Source organism: Schistocerca nitens, chromosome 7 (assembly GCF_023898315.1).
Source record: "Schistocerca nitens isolate TAMUIC-IGC-003100 chromosome 7, iqSchNite1.1, whole genome shotgun sequence".
Lineage (NCBI taxonomy): Eukaryota > Metazoa > Arthropoda > Insecta > Orthoptera > Acrididae > Schistocerca > Schistocerca nitens.
In genome coordinates, this window is record NC_064620.1 from 631,008,415 (window position 1) to 631,031,624 (window position 23,210).

At 39.5% G+C, this 23,210-nt stretch overlaps 1 protein-coding gene across 5 annotated transcripts in view; it reads right to left on the reverse strand.

The window, feature by feature from the left end:
- Window positions 1-13,659: 13,659 nt before the first annotated feature.
- The window catches only part of LOC126194679 (phenoloxidase-activating factor 2), a 319,898-nt gene continuing 310,347 nt past the window's right edge, over window positions 13,660-23,210 (reverse strand). For all 5 annotated transcript variants that reach the window (XM_049932883.1, XM_049932881.1, XM_049932886.1 and 2 more), the window contains one exon: window positions 13,660-14,549. In XM_049932883.1, coding sequence (XP_049788840.1) covers window positions 14,352-14,549 — 198 coding nt within the window. In that variant the 3' untranslated portion in view covers window positions 13,660-14,351. The remainder of the gene's footprint in view (window positions 14,550-23,210) is intronic.

Below are 23,210 nucleotides of genomic sequence, written 5' to 3' on the forward strand. Positions count from 1 at the left end.
GTCATCATGTAAAAACACTAAGTTCATCTTAAATAATTAATATGAAGTACGAAAAATAGTGGCCAACTTAGGTATTTTGGATCTCCTTAAATAAAAATCACCCAGTGAAACCTATTTGTTCACTAGGAGCGTTTTCACTCAGTATTCACGTAATCAATCCTATTTTAGACGAAAACCAATGTAATTCTTAATAATTCATGTTACTTACTTATTTATGCAAATTAGAGAAGTCAATTGACAAACTTCTAAAAAACGACCTTTTTGTAACAAAGAATTATTCTGTCAAGTCAACAAACCTGTCTGTCATTTTAATAACATGTTAAATTATGTCACTCGATGCAAATTAATAACTTTTCTGCACAAATTATGATAACAGATGTACATGTGATTTATAAACTATATCTCTTTTTAGTAGTTCTTTGACAATGTTATAAATACAAGCAGCAAGAAGGGTCGGGGGGCAGTCGGAATGTCACTTTGGTGAAGTGTGTTTCTGTGTTATTGTTTGGGATGGAAAAACAATGCAAAGAACATGTAAAGGAAGTACTACTTTGTGTTGTGTTATGGTCTTTGGTGGACAGTGGAATTAAGATGGCCACCAAAGTAATAAATATTTGATGTTTACATATGTGTTGGTTTCGTTTGTTCTTTATCATCAAAAGCACATGAAAAACACGGGACCTCATGTGTTTACCCTAGACAACCAGATTTAGAGCCAGCATCAGCATCGAGACACAGCAGCGATCCAGCAAGCAGCAGCGATTACTATAATGCATTGTAATGGCGCCAACCTAACATCAAGTGCTAACAAGCTCCGTAAATGGGAGTGAAATAGTGCGATTACAGCAATTAGCAATATCAACGAAAAAGGCGGACCATTTACAAGCTCTACGATTCCGGTTACTTTTGGGTCCCCCCTCGTAAATCCCAAAAATGACTCGCAAATTTTTATTTCTTTAGGCACATGATCATCATCGAAAAACTACAGAAAGTTGGTTAGTTTTTGACAGCTCTTAAGTTGTATACAAAATAATCGCCAGAAATGGAGCTTTTTTTAATTTCGAAAACAATATTTTCTCTAACTGCGATAGCAAGTAAATTAACAACCTCATTTTGAATCATTGGGCTTAAGTAATTTATTCCACTGTTTGGCTTTAAAGAAGTTCATTTAAAATAGTATCATAATTCGATTGCAAACGCAAAATTGAGATGAAATTTCAGGATTCAGAATTCTGGCCCCTTAAAGGTAAATTGCATGAAGCTAAAGTAATTATGACATTAGCAACACAATGCAATATATCTCGGCAGAAAGTAATATTACTGTTGATTTCACTTTGCCGTAAAGTATCGAGGGTATTACATTTTAAACAATTATTAAAAAAGAGAACCCCCATTAATATACTGCTGTGAGTTCTCATCGTCAGATATACATTGTGAAAAATTTTTTGTAACTGATACACTGTTAAGCCATGTGCAGGAGTATGGTTTGTTTAAAATATTAGAACATAGCCACGGCCTTGAAATTTTTATACCAGCCTCATTGAAATATGAGTAATGTTAAGCTGGAAGACGTCATTTTGCTTCTGAATCCTTTGGAAATGTCCTTGAGGTTTAAATGGGCCCAATTTAAAAATTATTTTTCGTTCGCATTCAGTAAGGCTGTCACCAGCATTTTCTCTATCTGATGAAGCCATATTATCAAATTCCTCAGACTTATTAAGATCCTCGGTATGGGTTTCTTCTATTTCCCAAAGCTCTGGCTCACAATGTGTTACAGATGAATCTAAATATAAAATGAAGTAAAATTAATATTGAGAATTTTAGAAAATTATTCAGAACTGTAGGGTTAAAAATATTAGTTAAACATATGTTTAATTTTTTAAATTAATCTCTAAACCAGGCCTGGCAAACCCAAACTGTTTCATGAACCCTCTTGATGACATGCAACATCAAAGGATCATATTTTAGAGGTTGTTCAGTCTTAAGAACGCTGTGTGTGTGTGTGTGTGTGTGTGTGTGTGTGTGTGTGTGTGTGTGTGTAACAGTGTGGTGGAACTTTCTTCACCCGTCTATAATATTAAAATTCAATTTAGCCCTCAACAAAGCAATCATAACAGCAATAAAACATACAAGGTGTGACACATACTGCAACGCAACACAAATGATCACTGCATACATTGGCTGATGTTTAAAAGCAGCTCGAGAAATTCTAAGTATCACAGGCGAGATTCTTTCAGAACATAGGGGGATCGTTGAAATGTGGTCAACGCAGTGGCGTACAGGAGTTCTTTGAGCAGGAAGATGCCGGAACAGCGATGTGGCACCCCCCAGGGAAGACTTTTTTTGGAACCAAGTGGACCAAGTCGGCACCGAAGATTGACGTTGCCGTTGGTGGGGAGGCTTGAGTGCCTCAGCGATACAGATGGCCGTACCGTAGGTGCAACCACAACGGAGGGGTATCTGTTGAGAGGCCAGACAAACATGTGGTTCCTGAAGAGGGGCAGCAGCCTTTTCAGTAGTTGCAGGGGCAACAGTCTGGATGATTGACTGATCTGGCCTTGTAACATTAACCAAAACGGCCTTGCTGTGCTGGTACTGCGAACGGCTAAAAGCAAGGGGGAACTACAGCCGTAATTTTTCCCGAGGACATGAAGATTTACTGTATGATTAAATGGAGATGGCGTCCTCTTGGGTAAAATATCCCGGAGGTAAAATAGTCCCCCATTCGGATCTCCGGGTGGGGACTACTCAAGAGGACGTTGTTATCAGGAGAAAGAAAACTGGCATTCTACGGATCGGAGCGTGGAATGTCAGATCCCTTAATCGGGCAGGTAGGTTAGAAATTTAAAAAGGGAAATGGATAGGTTAAAGTTAGATATAGTGGGAATTAGTAAAGTTTGGTGGCAGGAGGAACAAGAGTTTTGGTCAGGTGAATACAGGGTTATAAATACAAAATCAAATAGGGGTAATGCAGGAGTAGGTTTAATAATGAATAAAAAAGCTACAAACAGCATAGTGAACGCATTATTGTGGCCAAGATAGACACAAAGCCCATGCCTACTACAGTAGTACAAGTTTATATGCCAACTAGCTCTGCAGATGATGAAGAAATAGATGAAATGTATGACGAGATAAAAGAAATTATTCAGGTAGTGAAGGGAGACGAAAATTTAATAGTCATGGGTGACTGGAATTCGTCAGTAGGAAAAGGGAGAGAAGGAAACATAGTAGGTGAATATGGATTGGGGGGAAGAAATGAAAGAGGAAGCCGCCTGGTAGAATTTTGCACAGAGCATAACTTAATCATAGCTAACACTTGGTTCAAGAATCATAAAAGAAGGTTGTATACCTGGAAGAATCCTGGAGATACAAAAAGGTATCAGATAGATTATATAATGGTAAGACAGAGATTTAGGAACCAGGTTTTAAATTGTAAGACATTTCCAGGGGCAGATGTGGACTCTGACCACAATCTATTGGTTATGAACTGCAGATTGAAACTGAAGAAACTGCAAAAAGGTGGGAATTTAAGGAGATGGGACCTGGATAAACTGAAAGAACCAGAGGTTGTAGAGAGTTTCAGGGAGAGCATAAGGGAACAATTGACAGGAATGGGGGAAAGAAATACAGTAGAAGAAGAATGGGTAGCTCTGAGGGATGAAGTAGTGAAGGCAGCAGAGGATCAAGTAGGTAAAAAGACGAGGGCTAGTAGAAATCCTTGGGTAACTGAAGAAATATTGAATTTAACTGATGAAAGGAGAAAATATAAAAATGCTGTAAATGAAGCAGGCAAAAAGGAATACAAATGTCTCAAAAATGAGATTGACAGGAAGTGCAAAATGGCTAAGCAGGGATGGCTAGAGGACAAATGTAAGGATGTAGAGGCTTGTCTCACTAGGGGTAAGATAGATACTGCTTACAGGAAAATTAAAGAGACCTATGGAGAGAAGAGAACCACTTGTATGAACATCAAGAGCTCAGATGGCAACCCAGTTCTAAGCAAAGAAGGGAAGGCAGAAAGGTGGGAGGAGTATATAGAGGGTTTATATAAGGGCGATGTACTTGAGGACAGTATTATGGAAATGGAAGAGGATGTAGATGAAGACGAAATGTGAGATAAGATACTGCGTGAAGAGTTTGACAGAGCACTGAAAGACCTGAGTCGAAACAAGGCCCCGGGAGTAGCCAACATTCCATTAGAACTACTGATGGCCTTGGGAGAGCCAGTCATGACAAAACTCTACCATCTGGTGAGCAAGATGTATGAGACAGGCGAAATACCCTCAGACTTCAAGAAGAATATAATAATTCCAATCCCAAAGAAAGCAGGTGTTGACAGATGTGAAAATTACCGAACTATCAGTTTAATAAGTCAAGACTGCAAAATACTAACGCGAATTCTTTACAGACGAATGGAAAAACTGGTAGAAGTGGACCTCGGGGAAGATCAGTTTGGATTCCGTAGAAATGTTGGAACACGTGAGGCAATATTAACCTTACGACTTATCTTAGAAGAAAGATTAAGAAAAGGCAAACCTACGTTTCTAGCATTTGTAGACTTAGAGAAAGCTTTTGACAATGTTAACTGGAATACTCTCTTTCAAATTCTGAAGGTGGCAGGGGTAAAATACAGGGAACGAAAGGCTATTTACAATTTGTACAGAAACCAGGTGGCAGTTATAAGAGTCGAGGGGCATGAAAGGGAAGCAGTGGTTGGGAAAGGAGTGAGACAGGGTTGTAGCCTCTCCCCGATGTTATTCAATCTGTATATTGAGCAAGCAGTAAAGGAAACAAAAGAAAAATTTGGAGTAGGTATTAAAATTCATGGAGAAGAAGTAAAAACTTTGAGGTTCGCCGATGACATTGTAATTCTGTCAGAGACAGCGAAGGACTTGGAAGAGCAGTTGAATAGAATGGACAGTGTCTTGAAAGGAGGATATAAGATGAACATCAACAAAAGCAAAACGAGGATAATAGAATGTAGATAAATCAAGTGATGCTGGGGGAATTAAATTAGGAAATGAGACACTTAAAGTAGTAAAGGAGTTTTGCTATTTAGGGAGTAAAATAACTGATGATGGTGGAAGTAGAGAGGATATAAAATGTAGACTGGCAATGGCAAGGAAAGCATTTCTGAAGAAGAGAAATTTGTTGACGTCGAGTATAGATTTAAGTTGATTGGCAACTCCATGTTGTCTTGTGCACTACGACCAGATAACAGGTATACTTGAAAAAAGAGACAGCATTGGTAGTATATTTTTTACTATTGTAAAATCGATTTTCTGTCACTGAGTGACCATCTTCAGTGCTATATTGTATAACTTAAATTGGGATGCACTGTTGTCACTGAGCTTACGGCAATCTCATAGACTGAGGTCGCTGTTTACCTGCACTTGTTCAGCAGACCTCGGTGTGACGGGGCTTGACACGCCCTATATGTGACATGTGTCACGTGAAGACATAGTATTATTGGTTTTGTGAATTATTAACACTAAATAACTGTTGTACTTTTGTGAATGGTGTAGTAATTCAAATTTAAAATGTACGTACAACACATAGCAGATGCAGGAGAATATAGTTTATAAAAAACAATATGCCAATGTATTTTAGATATTCTCCTTGTACTTTTGTGAATGGTGTAGTAATTCAAATTTAAAATGTACATACATCACATAGCAGACGCAGGAATATATAGTTTATAAAAAACAATATGCCAATGTTTTTTAGATATTCTCCTGCATCTGCTATGTGTTGTATGTACATTTTAAATTTGAATTACTACACCATTCACAAAAGTACAAGAGTTATTTAGTGTTAATAATTCACAAAACCAATAATACTATGTCTTCATGTGACACATGTCACAGAGGGCGTGTCAAGCCCCGTCACACCGAGGTCTGCTGAACAAGTGCAGGTAAACAGCGACCTCAGTCTATATGATTGCCGTAAGCTTAGTGACAACAGTGCATCCCAATTTAAGTTATACAATATAGGTTTGTTTCTAACAAGTGTTATGTTCATATGCAGATGTAATTGTGATTTTCTATGTTGTACTCTCTGATCGTAATGTGAAAAAAAAATTTTAACTTCTAGCACTGAAGATGGTCACTCAGTGACAGAAAATCGATTTTGCAATAGTAAAAAATATATGACCAATGCTGTCTCTTTTTTCAAGTATAGATTTAAGTGTCAGGAAGTCGTTTCTGAAAGTATTTGTATGGAGTGTAGCCATGTATGGAAGTGAAACATGGACGATAAATAGTTTGGACAAGAAGAGAATAGAAGCTTTCGAAATGTGGTGCTACAGAAGAATGCTGAAGATAAGGTGGGTAGATCACGTAACTAATGAGGAGGTATTGAATAGGATTGGGGAGAAGAGAAGTTTGTGGGACAACTTGACTAGAAGAAGGGATCGGTTGGTAGGACTTGTTTTGAGGCATCAAGGGATCACAAATTTAGCATTGGAGGGCAGTGTGGAGGGTAAAAATCGTAGAGGGAGACCAAGAGATGAATACACTAAGCAGATTCAGAAGGATGTAGGTTGCAGTAGGTACTGGGAGATGAAGAAGCTTGCACAGGATAGAGTAGCATGGAGAGCTGCATCAAACCAGTCTCAGGACTGAAGACCACAACAACAACAACATTTTAAAATGTAATTCACCACTGCGCAGGCACTGGATAATGTAACAGTGATTCGCCTATGTGTTACGAAAGTGTGTTAGCAGTTTGTTTACAAAAAACATTCCACACTGTTGGAATAGTGTGAACAATATATTCCATGTGTAATGGCAGCAAAGTGCATTGTGTGGAATATAATAGACCTCTCTGGTGCTATTTTATGCTCTGAGTTTTATGTATGTTATTAAATGTTCCTTGGTTGTTGTGTTCAATGTATTTTACCTGGAATTGCAAATATAGTTACTGGCACTAAATGTGTTTTACTCACTATTACTTATTCAATTGTGTCGACTCTAGCAGGTTATGGGCCCAGCGATGCATTTGGAATAAGCATATGCATAATATAATAGTGAGAAAGTACTGTAAAAGTTCCAGGTAGTGCACTTGCATGAAGTACGAGTTATCCTTACAAGACGAAAGGTACTCTTTTGTATTATTCTTCGGTATTATTCTTTACGTTAAGAAAGATCAAAGTTACCATTAAAATGAGAGCAGCACAAATTCTGCTGCTTGAAAGACTTATGAGTTACGAAAACTATGGGACGTGGAAATTTGCAGTAGAAGTGTATTTACCTTTGGACAACCTATGGGACGTGGTGGATGGGACAATGAAATCCACAGATCATATTTATTCTATTAAGGATAGGAAAGCAAAACCAAAGTTGATATTACTAGTTGACCCTCTGAATTATGTTCACATTGAAAAAGCTGCAATGGCAAAAGAGGTCTGGGACAAATTACGAAGTGCCTTTGAGAGTGGAGGTCTTGAAAGGAAAGTAGGATTATTACATGAGTTAATTACTACTCAACTGTACAAATGCAAGAGTGTAGATGGATACGTCAACAAAATAATAGCCATGTCGAACCGACTGAGAAACATTGGGTTTGACGTCACTGACAAATGGATAGGACTACTACTGGTGGCAGGACTGCCCGAAAGTTACGCGCCTATGATTATGGGGCTGGAAAGCTCAGGTATACCGATCATGGGAGAAAGAAACTGCATCTGCGCTTTATTCAATAAACAAAAAGAAGAAATCAGTGAGGTGCTATAGATGTTAGAAGAAGGGGCATATTGCATCTCAGTGCAGGGAAAAAGTAAACCCGAGGTCAGACACTCAGCAAAAGAGGTATGTTGCTGATAGCCCAGAGATAGGGACCAATAATAAAGGTAAGGCACTCTCACGTTTTTATTCTTTTGGAGATGTGGGTAATCGTCAACTGGAATGGATTTTAGACTCAGGTGCAGCTATGCACATTGTTAAAGACAAATCCCTTCTTTATGATAAAGATAAGACTCATATGGGAATATCAACTGTTGATGGCAGCAAACTTCAGTGTCATTTGGCTGGGAAACCAGACCTACATGTAAGTGTAAATGGTGAACCCGATATGGTTACAGCACATGATGTTTGTAATGTAAAAATGTTGCAACTAACCTACTGTCTGCAGGGGAAGTTGTCAAGACGAGAAATACAATCATTTTCGACATGCACAGAGCAAGAGTAATCAACAAAAATGGTGAAGTTATAACTACAGCAAGTAATGAAAGTGGTATTTTTAAATTGGCTACCATTGACAGTAAACGTAGAAATGTTAGTTATTCACTATACTCAATGGAAGGCTTTTTATGGCACCACAGACTTAGACACCTAAATAGAAAGAGTATGTCTTAAATGAGGGACATGGTGAAGTGTATACAGAACTATAGTGTAACCAGGGACCCTTGTGAGATATGCATAAAAGGAAAACAAGCAAGACTACCTTTTAAGACTAGTAAAAGTAAATCTACAGATGTGTTACAGTTAATCCATACAGACGTATGTGGCCCGATGGAGTGCGAATCCATAGGTACGAGCCATTATTTTTTTACGTCTATTGATGATTATTCACTATATACTCATGTTTATTTTCTTAGTTCCAAAGACCAAGTGAGTGACATTTTTGAGGAATATTGTAATATGGTCGAAAGCTGGACGAGAAAGAAGATTAAGATCATCAGGTCTGATAACAGGAGAGAGTATATTAACTAGAAATTGAAAGAACTTCTGGCAAAAATGGGAATCCGGCATCAAACTATCATAAGGTACAGCCCATCTCAAAATGGGGTTGCTGAGAGGGCTAATAGGACCATTGTCAAAAAAGCAAGGAGCATGATAACTGATGCTGGATTATCAAAAGATTTTTGGGCAGAGGCAGTATCAACGGCTGTATATTTGAACAACAGATCACCTACAAAAGCATTAAGGAATAAAACCCACCATGAGATATTGGTAGGAAGGAAACCTGACCTAAGCAATATAAGGTTTTTTGGGCGTGATACAATGGTGCACATTCCAAAACAGCTAAGAGGAAAATGGGACCCTAAAGCTGAAAGTATATTTTTGTAGGCTATTGTGAGAATTCAAAGGGCTACCAATTAATGGATCCATTGAATAAAAGGAATGTTACAAGCAGAGATGTAGTATTGTTTGAAAATAGAAAGCACTCTGAAGAGGGCAAGACTACTAAGTTGACTGCACCTAGTTCCAAGAATGAAATTTTATGTGAAGAAAGAGAAAGTGAAGAACAGGAAGAGGACAGTCAAAGACAAATGGAGATTATTTATGATGACAATGAGTCTGAGGATGAAAAAAATGAAGATAACAATGTAAGGCATACTTCTCATGTACCAAAACCGAAAGAATATCCAGATTTTGAAATGTGTGCAGCCCAGTCTTTTAATGATGAGCCAGCAACAGCAGAAGAAGCAATGAGCAGCCCGAACTCTCAAGAATGGAAAGAAGCAATGGAGAGATAATTGGAATCTTTATCTCAGAATGAAACCTTTAAATGGGTAAATATGCCAGCAGATAAGAAGCCATTACAGGCAAGATGGGTATTCACTTTGAAGAGCTCCGAAAATTCATCACCAAGATACGAGGAGTGACAATAAAGTAATGAGACTGATGTGGGGAAAAAATGTTGCTTACCGTTATAGTTTAGTGTTGTCTCCTTCAAAGTAGTTCCCTTCTGATTGCATACTCCTTTTCCAGCACTTCTGTCATTGATGGTAACATTTCTGGAACTCATCTTGTGTAATATCCTCCAAGACCCTTGTCACAGCTCTTTGGACATCTTGTGTTGTTTGAAAATGGTGTCCCTTGACTGCCGTTTTGACTCTTGAAAATAGAAAAATAGTTGCACGGAGTGATATCTGGTGAATAAGGTGGCTGTGGTAGTACTGAAATTTGTTTTGAGGTTAAAAATTGTTGTACTGTCAGAACAGTATGGGATGGCGCATTTTTATATTTTCTCCTTTCATCAATTAAATTCAATATCTCTTCTGTTACCCAGGGATTTCTACTAGCCCTTGTCTTTTTACCTACTTGATCCTCTGCTACCTTCACTATTTCGTCTCTCAAAGCTACCCATTCTTCTTCTACTTTATTTCTTTCCCCCATTCTTGACAATCGTTCCCTAATGCTCTCCCTGAAGCTCTCTACAACCTCTGGTTCTTTCAGTTTATCCAGGTCCCATCTCCTCAAATTCCCACATTTTTGCCGTTTCTTCAGTTTTAATCTACAGTTCGTAACCAATAGATTGTGGTCAGAGTCCACATCTGCCCCTGGAAAAGTCTTACAATTTAAAACCCAATCCATATTCACCTACTACATTTCCTTCTCTCCCTCTTCCTACTATCGAATTCCAGTCACCCATGACTATTAAATTTTCATCTCCCTTCACTATCTGAATAATATCTTTCATCTCATCATACATTTCATCAATCTCTTCGTCATCTGCAAAGCTAGTTGGCATATAAACTTGTACTACTGTAGTAGGCATGGGCTTCATATCTATCTTGGCCACAATAATGCATTCACTATGCTGTTTGTAGTAGGTTACCCACATTCCTATTTTCCTATTCATTATTAAACCTACTCCTGCATTGCCCCTATTTGAGTTTGTATTTATAACCCTGTATTCACCTGACCAGAAGTCTTGTTCCTCCTGCCACCGAACTTCACTAATTCCCACTATATCTAACTTTAACCTCTCCATTTCCCTTTTTAAATTTTCTAGCCTACCTGCCTGATTAAGGGATCTGACATTCCACGCTCCGATCCGTAGAATGCCAGTTTTCTTTCTCCTGATAGCAAAAAATGCATGTATCTAAATAAAACATGGATATGATAAAGTTTGTGTATACTTATCAACTTCCGACTTTTGTACACGAGCGGAGTACTTTAATGACGAAAACGGGAAAAAAATGAACATTTAATTTCATCTTATTTTAAGATGTAATTTGAACCTGAGCCATTTCCAAGTGTCTCCATTAACAGAATGAGATTTTCACTCTGCAGCGGAGTGTGCGCTGATATGAAACTTCCTGGCAGATTAAAACTGTATGCCCGACCGAGACTCGCTTCGGTAGCTCAGATGGCAGAGCACTTGCCCGCAAAAGGCAAAGGTCCTGAGTTCAAGTCTCGGTCGGGCACACAGTTTTAATCTGCCAGGAAGTTTCATATCTCCATTAAGTAAAATCAAATGAAAGAAATAATTCATGTTGTAAATGGTATGAATATCCTAACCCCATGTTGCAATTCAAACTTCATCTACTGTATATGTATTTATCTATGTACTTTAACTCAGTATGCACTGTAGTAGTGCATCTTTTTCAAGAGACAGACAGCACGGTGCAAATGTTTAATTAATCCCAGTGCTTCAGCACAGCTGTGAGTGGGCCCTGAGGTGAGAAGCAATAAGACAGCACTGTGTATGTGGACCGTGGGCTGTACTGAGGAAGATCATATGAAGACCAGCCTGTTGCTGCCCAGTGACGTCACACAACCTGCACCTGATGTCAGTGCTCCTCTGGACTTGCCATCTACATTGTGTCACATGCAAAAATCAAGTATCTGAAATCTGCTCTCACATACAGTACAATAGTGTTGCTCACACTTCATAGTGACATATACCAATTGTCAAGCCAATATCAGGAACTTTATACATTTATTTATTTATTTATTTACTGGATTGTTCTTGTCAAACATGTAAAAATGTAAATATTAATTTTTGCTTTCTGTGAACTGAATCAGTACTCCCAATAAAGCAACAAATTGTGTTATGGTCATTGAGAGGACACTGCAATATCCCTTTCTAAAAAATTATTTTTTTAATACAATTTTTGTGACCAAAGAGTCAATGTGTTAATATTTGCATTATCTGTATGAATAAACAAAGGTGTGGAATTTATTTTTTTAGGGCAGCAAGAAAATGCCTAGCTGTTTGCTGTTTGCTTTTTTCTTTTGCCTTCTCACTTTCATCTCTTCTGTAACTCTGTGTGGTTCATAATACACTCCTGGAAATTGAAATAAGAACACCGTGAATTCATTGTCCCAGGAAGGGGAAACTTTATTGACACATTCCTGGGGTCAGATACATCACATGATCACACTGACAGAACCACAGGCACATAGACACAGGCAACAGAGCATGCACAATGTCTCGGCACTAGTACAGTGTATATCCACCTTTCGCAGCAATGCAGGCTGCTATTCTCCCATGTAGACGATCGTAGAGATGCTGGATGTAGTCCTGTGGAACAGCTTGCCATGCCATTTCCACCTGGCGCCTCAGTTGGACCAGCGTTCGTGCTGGACGTGCAGACCGTGTGAGACGACGCTTCATCCAGTCCCAAACATGCTCAATGGGGGACAGATCCGGAGATCTTGCTGGCCAGGGTAGTTGACTTACACCTTCTAGAGCACGTTGGGTGGCACGGGATACATGCGGATGTGCATTGTCCTGTTGGAACAGCAAGTTCCCTTGCCGGTCTAGGAATGGTAGAACGATGGGTTCGATGACGGTTTGGATGTACCGTGCACTATTCAGTGTCCCCTCGACGATCACCAGTGGTGTACGGCCAGTGTAGGAGATCGCTCCCCACACCATGATGCCGGGTGTTGGCCCTGTGTGCCTCGGTCGTATGCAGTCCTGATTGTGGCGCTCACCTGCACGGCGCCAAACACGCATACGACCATCATTGGCACCAAGGCAGAAGCGACTCTCATCGCTGAAGACGACACGTCTCCATTCGTCCCTCCATTCATGCCTGTCGCGACACCACTGGAGGCGGGCTGCACGATGTTGGGGCATGAGCGGAAGACGGCCTAACGGTGTGCGGGACCGTAGCCCAGCTTCATGGAGACGGTTGCGAATGGTCCTCGCCGATACCCCAGGAGCAACAGTGTCCCTAATTTGCTGGGAAGTGGCGGTGCGGTCCCCTATGGCACTGCGTAGGATCCTACGGTCTTGGCGTGCATCTGTGCGTCGCTGTGGTCCGGTCCCAGGTCGACGGGCACGTGCACCTTCCGCCGACCACTGGCGACAACATCGATGTACTGTGGAGACCTCATGCCCCACGTGTTGAGCAATTCGGCGGTACGTCAACCCGGCCTCCCGCATGCCCACTATACGCCCTCGCTCAAAGTCCGTCAACTGCACATACGGCTCACGTCCACACTGTCGCGGCATGCTACCAGTGTTAAAGACTGCGATGGAGCTCCGTATGCCACGGCAAACTGGCTGACACTGACGGCGGCGGTGCACAAATGCTGCGCAGCTAGCGCCATTCGACGGCCAACACCGCGGTTCCTGGTGTGTCCGCTGTGCCGTGCGTGTGATCATTGCTTGTACAGCCCTCTCGCAGTGTCCGGAGCAAGTATGGTGGGTCTGACACACTGGTGTCAATGTGTTCTTTTTTCCATTTCCAGGAGTGTATATTAAACTAAATTTCAATCGAAATGTGTTCAAATACTTTCTTGCCATATCAGTTCATATATTTATGCTAACTATAAACGTCTTATCAATTTCATTTTTCAACCTTTTGTGGGAGAGGTGCAACATATCGACATGGCACTGATCCGCCACTTCTGTAACTTTGTTACAAAACTTTCCATGTCTATTTTTTGCTTATTGAATAATCTGAGTCTGCAGTCATTTGGAAAAGAAGTATGAGAACTTTAATTCTATGACATAGAGCCAGGTCACGATATGTAATTACATTTCAGAGTTCCACTGGTCTTCATCTTTAATTGAACTGCTACCATCACAAATTTAGAGCAATTACATCAGGTATTCAATAACAGCTTCATCAATTTATTAGTGAGCAGAGATGTGAGCCAACTCACAACACTCATATAAATAACAGGTTATCTAAACTGCTCTTCTAATCTCAGGTGAACATCAACATTTATTCATTGCTGTGGTTTAATCATTTGTCTAATTTTCAGAAAAAAAACAATATGATAAAATAAGATAAAAGTCAACGTACAGACACTGTAAAAATATTTTGGTAGATATTTACAACTGGAAACACTGAAATATAGGCTTCCAGAGTTGTATACCTAACAATTTTTCCCACTGGGTATTAATCAAATATCTTCATGAAAAAAAGGTTACATACAATCACATTACCCTAAAAATAAAAAATGATAACACCTAGTACACTTAAAGTGATTTCTGATGTGCGTAACAATCCTAAAACATAATGACTTTCATACACTTTTTTACTTTGTATTTTGTACCTGTTCTTAATTATTTAGATAGAGAGACAGACTGATATACACGTTGCCAATAATAATGAATAAATATAAAGTAAGGTTCATTACACAGCAAAATATTATTTAATTTCAAGGTACATATGCATTAACATCAAGACCATTGTAAACCATCTGTTCATCGATCCAGTTTCTTAATCCAGCAACATTTGCATAAATTCCAGGTGTACCATCCTCACCACACCCTATACCCCAAGCCACAATTCCAGCCTGCTCATATGTGGCCGGGTCATTAGGTCGCGGACAAACAAGAGGACTGCCTCCATCACCCTGAAAAAATGGACATGCCGTTTTTAACTCGTAATGTAATAAAACTTGCAGGAGGGATGATCAGAAATCTACAACTTTATTCATTTTCAACAATCTTTAATGCTTCAGAGTTAACATCTTTATTTAGGACTTAAGTTGAATGCACCAGATGATGAGGAGAAAAAGCCACTAAGATATGCAAGACATAAAATAAACTACATACTGCAAAACAAGTGGAAGAATTATGAAGGGTACTCACATACTTTAGGTAGTAAGGGTGGAGAGGATCCACTAAATGTGAAACAAATGGCAATTTTACAAGTGTGAATTGCATGGAAACATGGTACAAACAAATTAAATGATAGACATATTTTTAAAAAAAATGTAATTTGCGTCGATAATAAAGTACAACAGGTAAGGACGGTAGGCAGGAAAAAATGAGAAACACAAATCCTAAATGCTCAACTAGATGAAGGGAGATATTTGAGTAACAACTGTGACAACTGAAAACTGGTGCCAAGTCAGGACTCAAATCTGGACATTTCCTGCTTATCATTCATTTTTAACTGTGATGCTATCGGTGAATACATCCAGAGTTAAATCAATTTTTTGTATCACTGATGTTTCCTTTATGATTTCCAGACACTACTGGAAATGGTCTCTTGCATATTATGTGAGACTAGAACCACTGTGGTCAGTGGAGGATTATAGTTTCCTCACCCACAAGAGATATACCAGGTGTCCCTCCTAAGAGTTGTCAGATGCATTTCCTCTCATGTTTTGGCAAATATTTGCAATTTTATTTTTGCAGTGTATATCTGGAGTCAGTCCAAACAAATACTGCTCATCACATCTTTTATCTGATGCCTGTTGTCAACAGAAAGCATCAGTTTGTTTCTCTTTAGCAACAAAACGAACTTTAAAGGTGGAATGTCGTATGTCCACTCAATAGAGTGATCCCAAATTAAACTAGTGCAATATATGTTTTATCGACAAGTATTAAAAGAGACAGGAAAGTACGACGAATAACTAGTACTCCAGTAGCGACAGCATAACCTCTGATTGCACCGACTGCTACCATGTAGCAGTGCTGCCGAGTCACTGTTGGAGTGCTGGCTATACTGTCTGTTTTACTGTATCTTTTAATACTTATGGTTAAAACAAATATAACTAAAGCACTAGATTAATATGGGACCACTCTACTGAAAGGGGATGTAAAACACCACTTTAAAAATCATTGTGGTCGTAATTGGAAACAAACTGATACTTTCCATTGAGTCTGGGCATCGGATGAAAGATGTGATGAGCAGTATTTGTTTGGCCTGACTCCAGCTACACATTGCAAAAAAAGATCTGCTAATATCTGCCAAAATACTAGAGAAAATGCTCATAGGAGAGACACCATGTATACGAAAAATTAAATGCACTGAAATGAAGTGTATGGATCAATGAGCTGAAATCAGTTAAGGTCCAGTGACATACAAACACATCAGTGAGAGCCAGTAAGAAACATTTAACCTGGAAATGGTTATCCTCTGGTTATATAGTATATGGAAATGATATGTGGAAACATCTGTGACAATTTAAATTTGTGGTAGGCATGGGAAGGTGCCAAGATATGAGGGTGAGTCAAATGGAAACCTTAAATATTTTTTACATATTATTTATTGTGCAGAAGTGGTACAAAGCTGTATCACTTTTCAACATAATCTCCCTCACACTCAATGAAAATCCTCCAGTGCTTACAAAGTGCATAAATTCCTTTAGAAAAAAAATTCTTCTGGTAGTCCGCGCAACCACTCATGCACCGCGTGGCATACCTCTTAATCAGAACGGAACTTCTTTCCTCCCATTGCGTCTTTGAGTGGTGTAAACATATGGAAATGACCTGGGGCAAGGTCTGGTGAGTATGGTGGATGAGTAAGACACTCAAAATGCAGGTCTGTGATTGTTGCAACTGTTGTACGGGCAGTGTGGGGCCTTACATTGTCATTTAGCAAAAGGACACCTGCTGACAGCCTCGATTTGATTTTAGGCCGCAGATGAATTTTTAGGAGATCTGTGTATGATGCGCATGTGATATTGGTCCCTCCAGGCATGTAATGTTCCAAAATGACGTCTTTTTCATCCCAAAAGAGTGTCAGCATAACCTTCCCTGCTGATGGTTCTGTTCGAAACTTCTTTGGTTTTGGTGACGAGGAATGGCGCCGTTCCTTGCTCACACTATTCATTTCTGGTTGGTGGAAGTGAACCCAGGTTTCGTCCCCAATAAAGATTCTTGCAAGGAAGCAATCTCCTTCTCATTCAAAGTGCCAAAGAAGTTCTTCACAAGCATTGACACGTCGTCCTCTCATTTCAGGAGTCGGCTGCCGTGGCACCCATCTTGCAGACACGTTGTGAAACTGGAGCACATCATACACAATGTGGTGTGCTGACCTGTGACTAATCTGTAAACATGCTGCAATGCAAGTGTCACTTGGCAGTTTTCCTTCACTATGGCTTCAACTGCTGCAATGTTCTGTGGAGTCACAACTTATTGTGCCTGACCTGCACTAGGAGCATCTTCCACTGAAGTCACACCATTTGCAAACTTCCTACTCCATTTGTAGACTTGCTGCTGTGGCAAACATGCATCACCATACTGAACCTTCATTCATCGATGAATTTCAATAGGTTTCACACCTTCACTACACAAAAACCGAATAACAGAACGCTGTTCTTCCTTGGTGCAAGTCGCAAGTGGGGCGGCCATCTTTATACTCACACTGTGACGGTATGTGTGCATCTGCACTATGCTGCCACCTACAGGCCATTCTGCACGCTGTTTGTAGCATGCTTACCAACTTACAGGATAACGGCGCAAAATTTCGATTTGTTATTACAAATTTAAGGTTTTCATTTGACTCACCCTCGTATTATACTGTTTGAGATGACTGCCCTTGAGAAGTAGGAAATCCTGGTTTGTGACCCAATCTAGTAAAAATATTCAATTGACACAACATATTCATTACACTGCAGATTTACCACATCTCACTGGTTTACAATTATATCGTCTCATTTCACTGCATCTTCACTGTCCGCCTCGATAGCTGAATAGTCAGCAGCGACAGAACGCCATGCAAAAGGGCCAGGGTTTGATTACTGGCTGGGTCAGAGATTTTCTCTGCTCAAGGACTGTGTGTTGTATTGTCTTCATCATCATATCATTGCCATTGACAGGCAAGTCGCCAAAGTGGCGTCAACTAAAAAGACTTGCACCAGGCGACTGGTCTACCCGACGGGAGGCCCTAGCCACATGGTATCATTATTATTTCTTTACTTTCTCAGATGTAAAGTCTGGTTAAAAATGGAAAGTGACGCGGACCTTGATCAAGCGTCACTTCCTTTTAACTGTACGGTATATGTTATATTGCATTTAGGAACTTTCGGGTAATTGAGCATGTATCAATAATTACAGATTTCTGTAGTTGTATATATAAGTTTGGATGTAGATGTATTGCATTGATGTACTGGTGGATATTGTGTGGTATGACTCCTGTAGTTGATAGTATAATTGGTGCAATGTCAACTTTATCCTGATGCCACATGTCCTTGACTTCCTCAGCCAGTTGGATGTATTTTTCAGTTTTTTCTCCTGTTTTCTTTTGTATATTTGTTGTATTGGGTATGGATATTTCGATTAGTTGTGTTAATTTCTTCTTTTTATTGGTGAGTACGATGTCAGGTTTATTATGTGGTGATGTTTTATCTCTTATAATGGTTCTGTTCCAGTATAATTTGTATTCATCATTCTCCAGTACATTTTGTGGTGCATACTTGTATGTGGGAACGTGTTGTTTTATAAGTTTATGTTGTAAGGCAAGCTGTTGATGTTTTATTTTTGCTACATTGTCATGTCTTCTGGGGTATTCTATATTTGCTAGTATTGTACATCCGCTTGTGATGTGATCTACTGTTTCTATTTGTTGTTTGCAAAGTCTGCATTTATCTGTTGTGGTATTGGGATCTTTAATAATATGCTTACTGTAATATCTGGTGTTTATTGTTTGATTCTGTATTGCAATCATGAATCCTTCCATCTCACTGTATATATTGCCTTTTCTTAGCCATGTGTTGGATGCGTCTTGATCGATGTGTGGCTGTGTTAGATGATACGGGTGCTTGCCATGTAGTGCCTTCCCCTTCCAATTTAATTTCTTCATATTTGTTGATGTTATGTGATCTAAAGGGTTGTAGAAGTGGTTATGAAATTGCAGTGGTGTAGCCGATGTATTTATATGAGTGATTGCCTTGTGTGTTTTGCTAGTTTCTGCTCGTTCTAGAAAGAATTTTCTTAAATTGTCTACCTGTCCATAATGTAGGGTTCAAATATGTCTGCTTGTGTCTGTATGTGTGGATGGATATGTGTGTGTGTGCGAGTGTATACCTGTCCTTTTTTCCCCCTAAGGTAAGTCTTTCCGCTCCCGGGATTGGAATGACTCCTTACCCTCTCCCTTAAAACCCACATCCTTTCGTCTTTCCCTCTCCTTCCCTCTTTCCTGATGAGGCAACAGTTTGTTGCGAAAGCTTGAATTTTGTGTGTATATTTGTGTTTGTTTGTGTGTCTATCGACCTGCCAGCGCTTTTGTTTGGTAAGTCTCATCATCTTTCTTTTTAGATATATGTCCATAATGTAGGTTTTTTATGTCGATAAATCCCCTTCCTCCTTCCTTTCTGCTTAATGTGAATCTTTCTGTTGCTGAATGTATGTGATGTATTCTATATTTGTGGCATTGTGATCGTATAAGTGTATTGAGTGCTTCTAGGTCTGTGTTACTCCATTTCACTACTCCAAATGAGTAGGTCAATATTGGTATGGCATAAGTATTTATAGCTTTTGTCTTGTTTCTTGCTGTCAATTCTGTTTTCAGTATTTTTGTTAGTCTTTGTCTATATTTTTCTTTTAGTTCTTCTTTAATATTTGTATTATCTATTCCTATTTTTTGTCTGTATCCTAGATATTTATAGGCATCCGTTTTTTCCATCGCTTCTATGCAGTCGCTGTGGTTATCCAATATGTAATCTTCTTGTTTAGTGTGTTTTCCCTTGACTATGCTATTTTTCTTACATTTGTCTGTTCCAAAAGCCATACTTATATCATTGCTGTATACTTCTGTTATCTTTAGTAATTGGTTGAGTTGTTGATTTGTTGCTGCCAGTAGTTTTAGATCATCCATGTATAGCAAATGTGTGATTTTGTGTGGGTATGTTCCAGTAATATTGTATCCATAATTTGTATTATTTAGCATGTTGGATAGTGGGTTCAGGGCAAGGCAGAACCAGAAAGGACTTAATGAGTCTCCTTGGTATATTCCACGCTTAATCTGTATTGGCTGTGATGTGATATTATTTGAATTTGTTTGGATATTAAGTGTGGTTTTCCAATTTTTCATTACTATGTTTAGGAACTGTATCAATTTAGGATCTACTTTGTATATTTCTAATATTTGTAGTAACCATGAGTGGGGTACACTATCAAGAGCTTTTTGGTAATCAATGTATGCGTAGTGTAGCGACCTTTGTTTAATTTTAGCTTGATATGTCACCTCTGCATCTATTATCAGTTGCTCTTTACATCCTCATGCTCCTTTGCAACAGCCTTTTTGTTCTTCATTTATAATTTTGTTCTGTGTTGTATGTGTCATTAATTTCTCATTCATTCATTCATTCATTCATTTTGTATAGGCCATCTTTGGACCACATCATTTCAACTGCTTTGCTTTAAGTGTTTTGATGTTTGCCCAGTGCTCTCACATTCATTCTCGGTGTTGCTCCTTCCTCTCCTAGGTCCAAGCCTTTCCTGTTTTTGGTTTTGGCTTTTCTAGGAAACCCTGTCATGCCGTAAGTTTCTCCTTCAGTGGGACATGCTCCAATATGTCATCATGGGTGATCCCCACTTCTTTAAGGTCTTTCTCCACCTCTGTGAACCAGACCCATTTTGTTTCCTTCTCCTGAAAGTACGTGATCTTATGATTGGTGGTTGTTCCAGGACTCATTTGCGTCATATGTCCATAAAACATAATCCTTCTTTTCCGGATGGTATCGATTATCTTCTCTATACAGTTCATGATTATGACGTCTTCTATATTCCCCCTTCTCCTTGATGGGACCTAAGATCTTTCTCAAAATGTTCCTTTCCTTGGTCTCCAGTTTTTCAATTAGGCCTTTTTTGTTCATTACTAGGCATTCAGAAGCGTACAAGATGTCCGGATGGATAACACTGCAGCAATGCCTTAACTTTGCATTGAATAATACTGATCTTTTGTTGTAGATGTTTTTGGTTAAATGGAATGCCATTTCCATTTTGTTCATGCCTGATATGAAGGCTTCTTTCTCTGATAAGGTGGCTGTTACCCATTCTCTGAGATATTTAAACTTTTCAACTCACTTAATTTTGCCTTGACTCACTACAAGCTCCCTTGGTGATGAATTTATGTTCATTATAAACTCGGTTTTATCAAATGAAATTTGGAGGCCAGTCTTCTGTGCTTGTATGTTAAGCTCATTAATCTGTCTCTCAGCTGTTTCCATGGAATCTGAAAAAAATTGCAAGATCATCTGCAAAAGCAAGACAGTTGAGTTCAAGATTTTGTTTCTTGTAACCCTGCCTGACACCATTTTTAATTCCTTGGTTTTCCAGTTCTTTGCACCACTCACGGATCACCTTCTCGAGGGCACAGTTGAAGAGCAGAGCTGAGAGCCCATTTCCTTGCCTCACTCTGGTCTTTATTTCAAAAGCTTCTAATGTTTCTCCTCTAAATATCACTTTTGAGGTCATGCTGGTTAGTGTTTGCTGGTTTATTGCTTTGGTCTTCTTGTCTAGGCCAAGTTGTTCTAGAATTCTGCACAGGGTTTGAATTTGAGGTTCGACACATGATCGCCCCTTCCTGAAACCTCCTTGATACTCTCCCAGCTGTGGGTCTAGCTGTTTTCTGTCCTCTGTCCTAGTTTGCACAGCTTTTGACAGAATCTTATAGGTTGTTGATATGAGAGAGATACCACAATAGTTATTTACATCTGTTCTGTCACCTTTCTTATGAAGGGGAAGAATTAGAGTGGAATTCCAGCCATGTGGGAGTCTTTCAGTTTCCCAAATCTGGCTGATAATTTCTGTTAGTTTATCTACTGCTTTATCCCTTCATACTTTCAAAGCTCAGAAGTTGTAGAATCTTCCCCCGGTGCCTTGTTGTTTTTAAGAAAGTGAATAATTAGCTCGATTTCCTCTTGCATGGGTGGTGATGAATTTGGGTGTATTTCTACGTAGTCAGTAAAGGGAAATGTGGAGACTGGAGGTTCACAATTCAGAAGAGCTGTAAAGTAAGTTGCTAATATCTGGCAGTTCTACCCCCCCCCCCCCCCCCACACACACACACACACATACACAACAGAGGAGTGGGACATCTCCACAGGTCACCACATGCTCTTCACTCTTCATGATGTTCAGCTCGGGTAGCACAGAACCACAAATCACCGCTGAACACACTGTAAGACCATTTGCCAGCAATCCACACTTCCTGCTCATGGCGGAATTCCAGAGACGAGCTGTGTGTGTTATGCTGTTAATGGTAGCCTACATATGGGACAGAAGTTCCCTCATATTGGCTGCTCTTTGTCACTGGCCAATAGTGCAGGGCCACACAGAAGGTTGCAAGTTGTCCATTACTTGGTCTCATATAGCAGGCACAGATGTAAAGGAGTTAAGATGTACTCGATGCACAATATGGGAATCATCCCTTGCTATGGTCAGATGGAACCCTGACAATGAGTATGCCTTGCCTCACCTTCCCATGAGGCCCAACACTGGCTCACAAATTTAGATATTCCACACATTTTGAGCAGGTGATCAAATGTAGACCCGCAAAGAGGTCCCTTTACAACTCTGTCAAGTGCTGATAAGTATACAGCACTTCCATGTCCTTCACAGTGATCACTCAACATCTGATACTGTTCATGCTCATAGATACACTACTAGGCATGGTAACAACTCTTAATATGAAAAACACTTGCGGAATCTGTTGGCTGCCCTACCTGTCACACAGAATTGCAAGTCTAATCGTCTGCATAACCACCAATAATGTGTATGTGTATGACGTTACACTGACATGAGCCATGTTCTGGGTATTCTTCACTGTTCTACATCTACACCTGCATCCCACAAACCACTGCGACAAACGTGGCACAGGATACATCCCACTAAACCAGCTATTGTGGTTTCAATCACTGAGTGCGAGAAGAATGACTATTTAAATGGTTCTGTGTGTGCCATAATTATGATCCCTATGTAAGCTGTAGGTTGTGTATCCCTAGAATAATCGTTTAAAGATGGCTCTTGAAATGCTGTAAGTAGGCTATCTTCAAGAGTCAACCAGTTTAGTTTCTTCAGCATCTCTGCGACACTCTCCCACGTGTCAATCAAACCTTTGACCATTCCTGCTGCTTTCCTCTGTATACATTCAATATCTCCTGTTAGTACTATTTCATATGAGTTGCACACATTTGGGCAATATTCTAGAATGGGTCACATGAGTGATTTATAAACAATCTCATTTATAGACAGATTGCATTTCCCCAGCATTCTACCAATAAACTGAAGTCTACCACCTGCTTTACCCACAACTGAGCCTTAGTAATAGTTCCATTTCA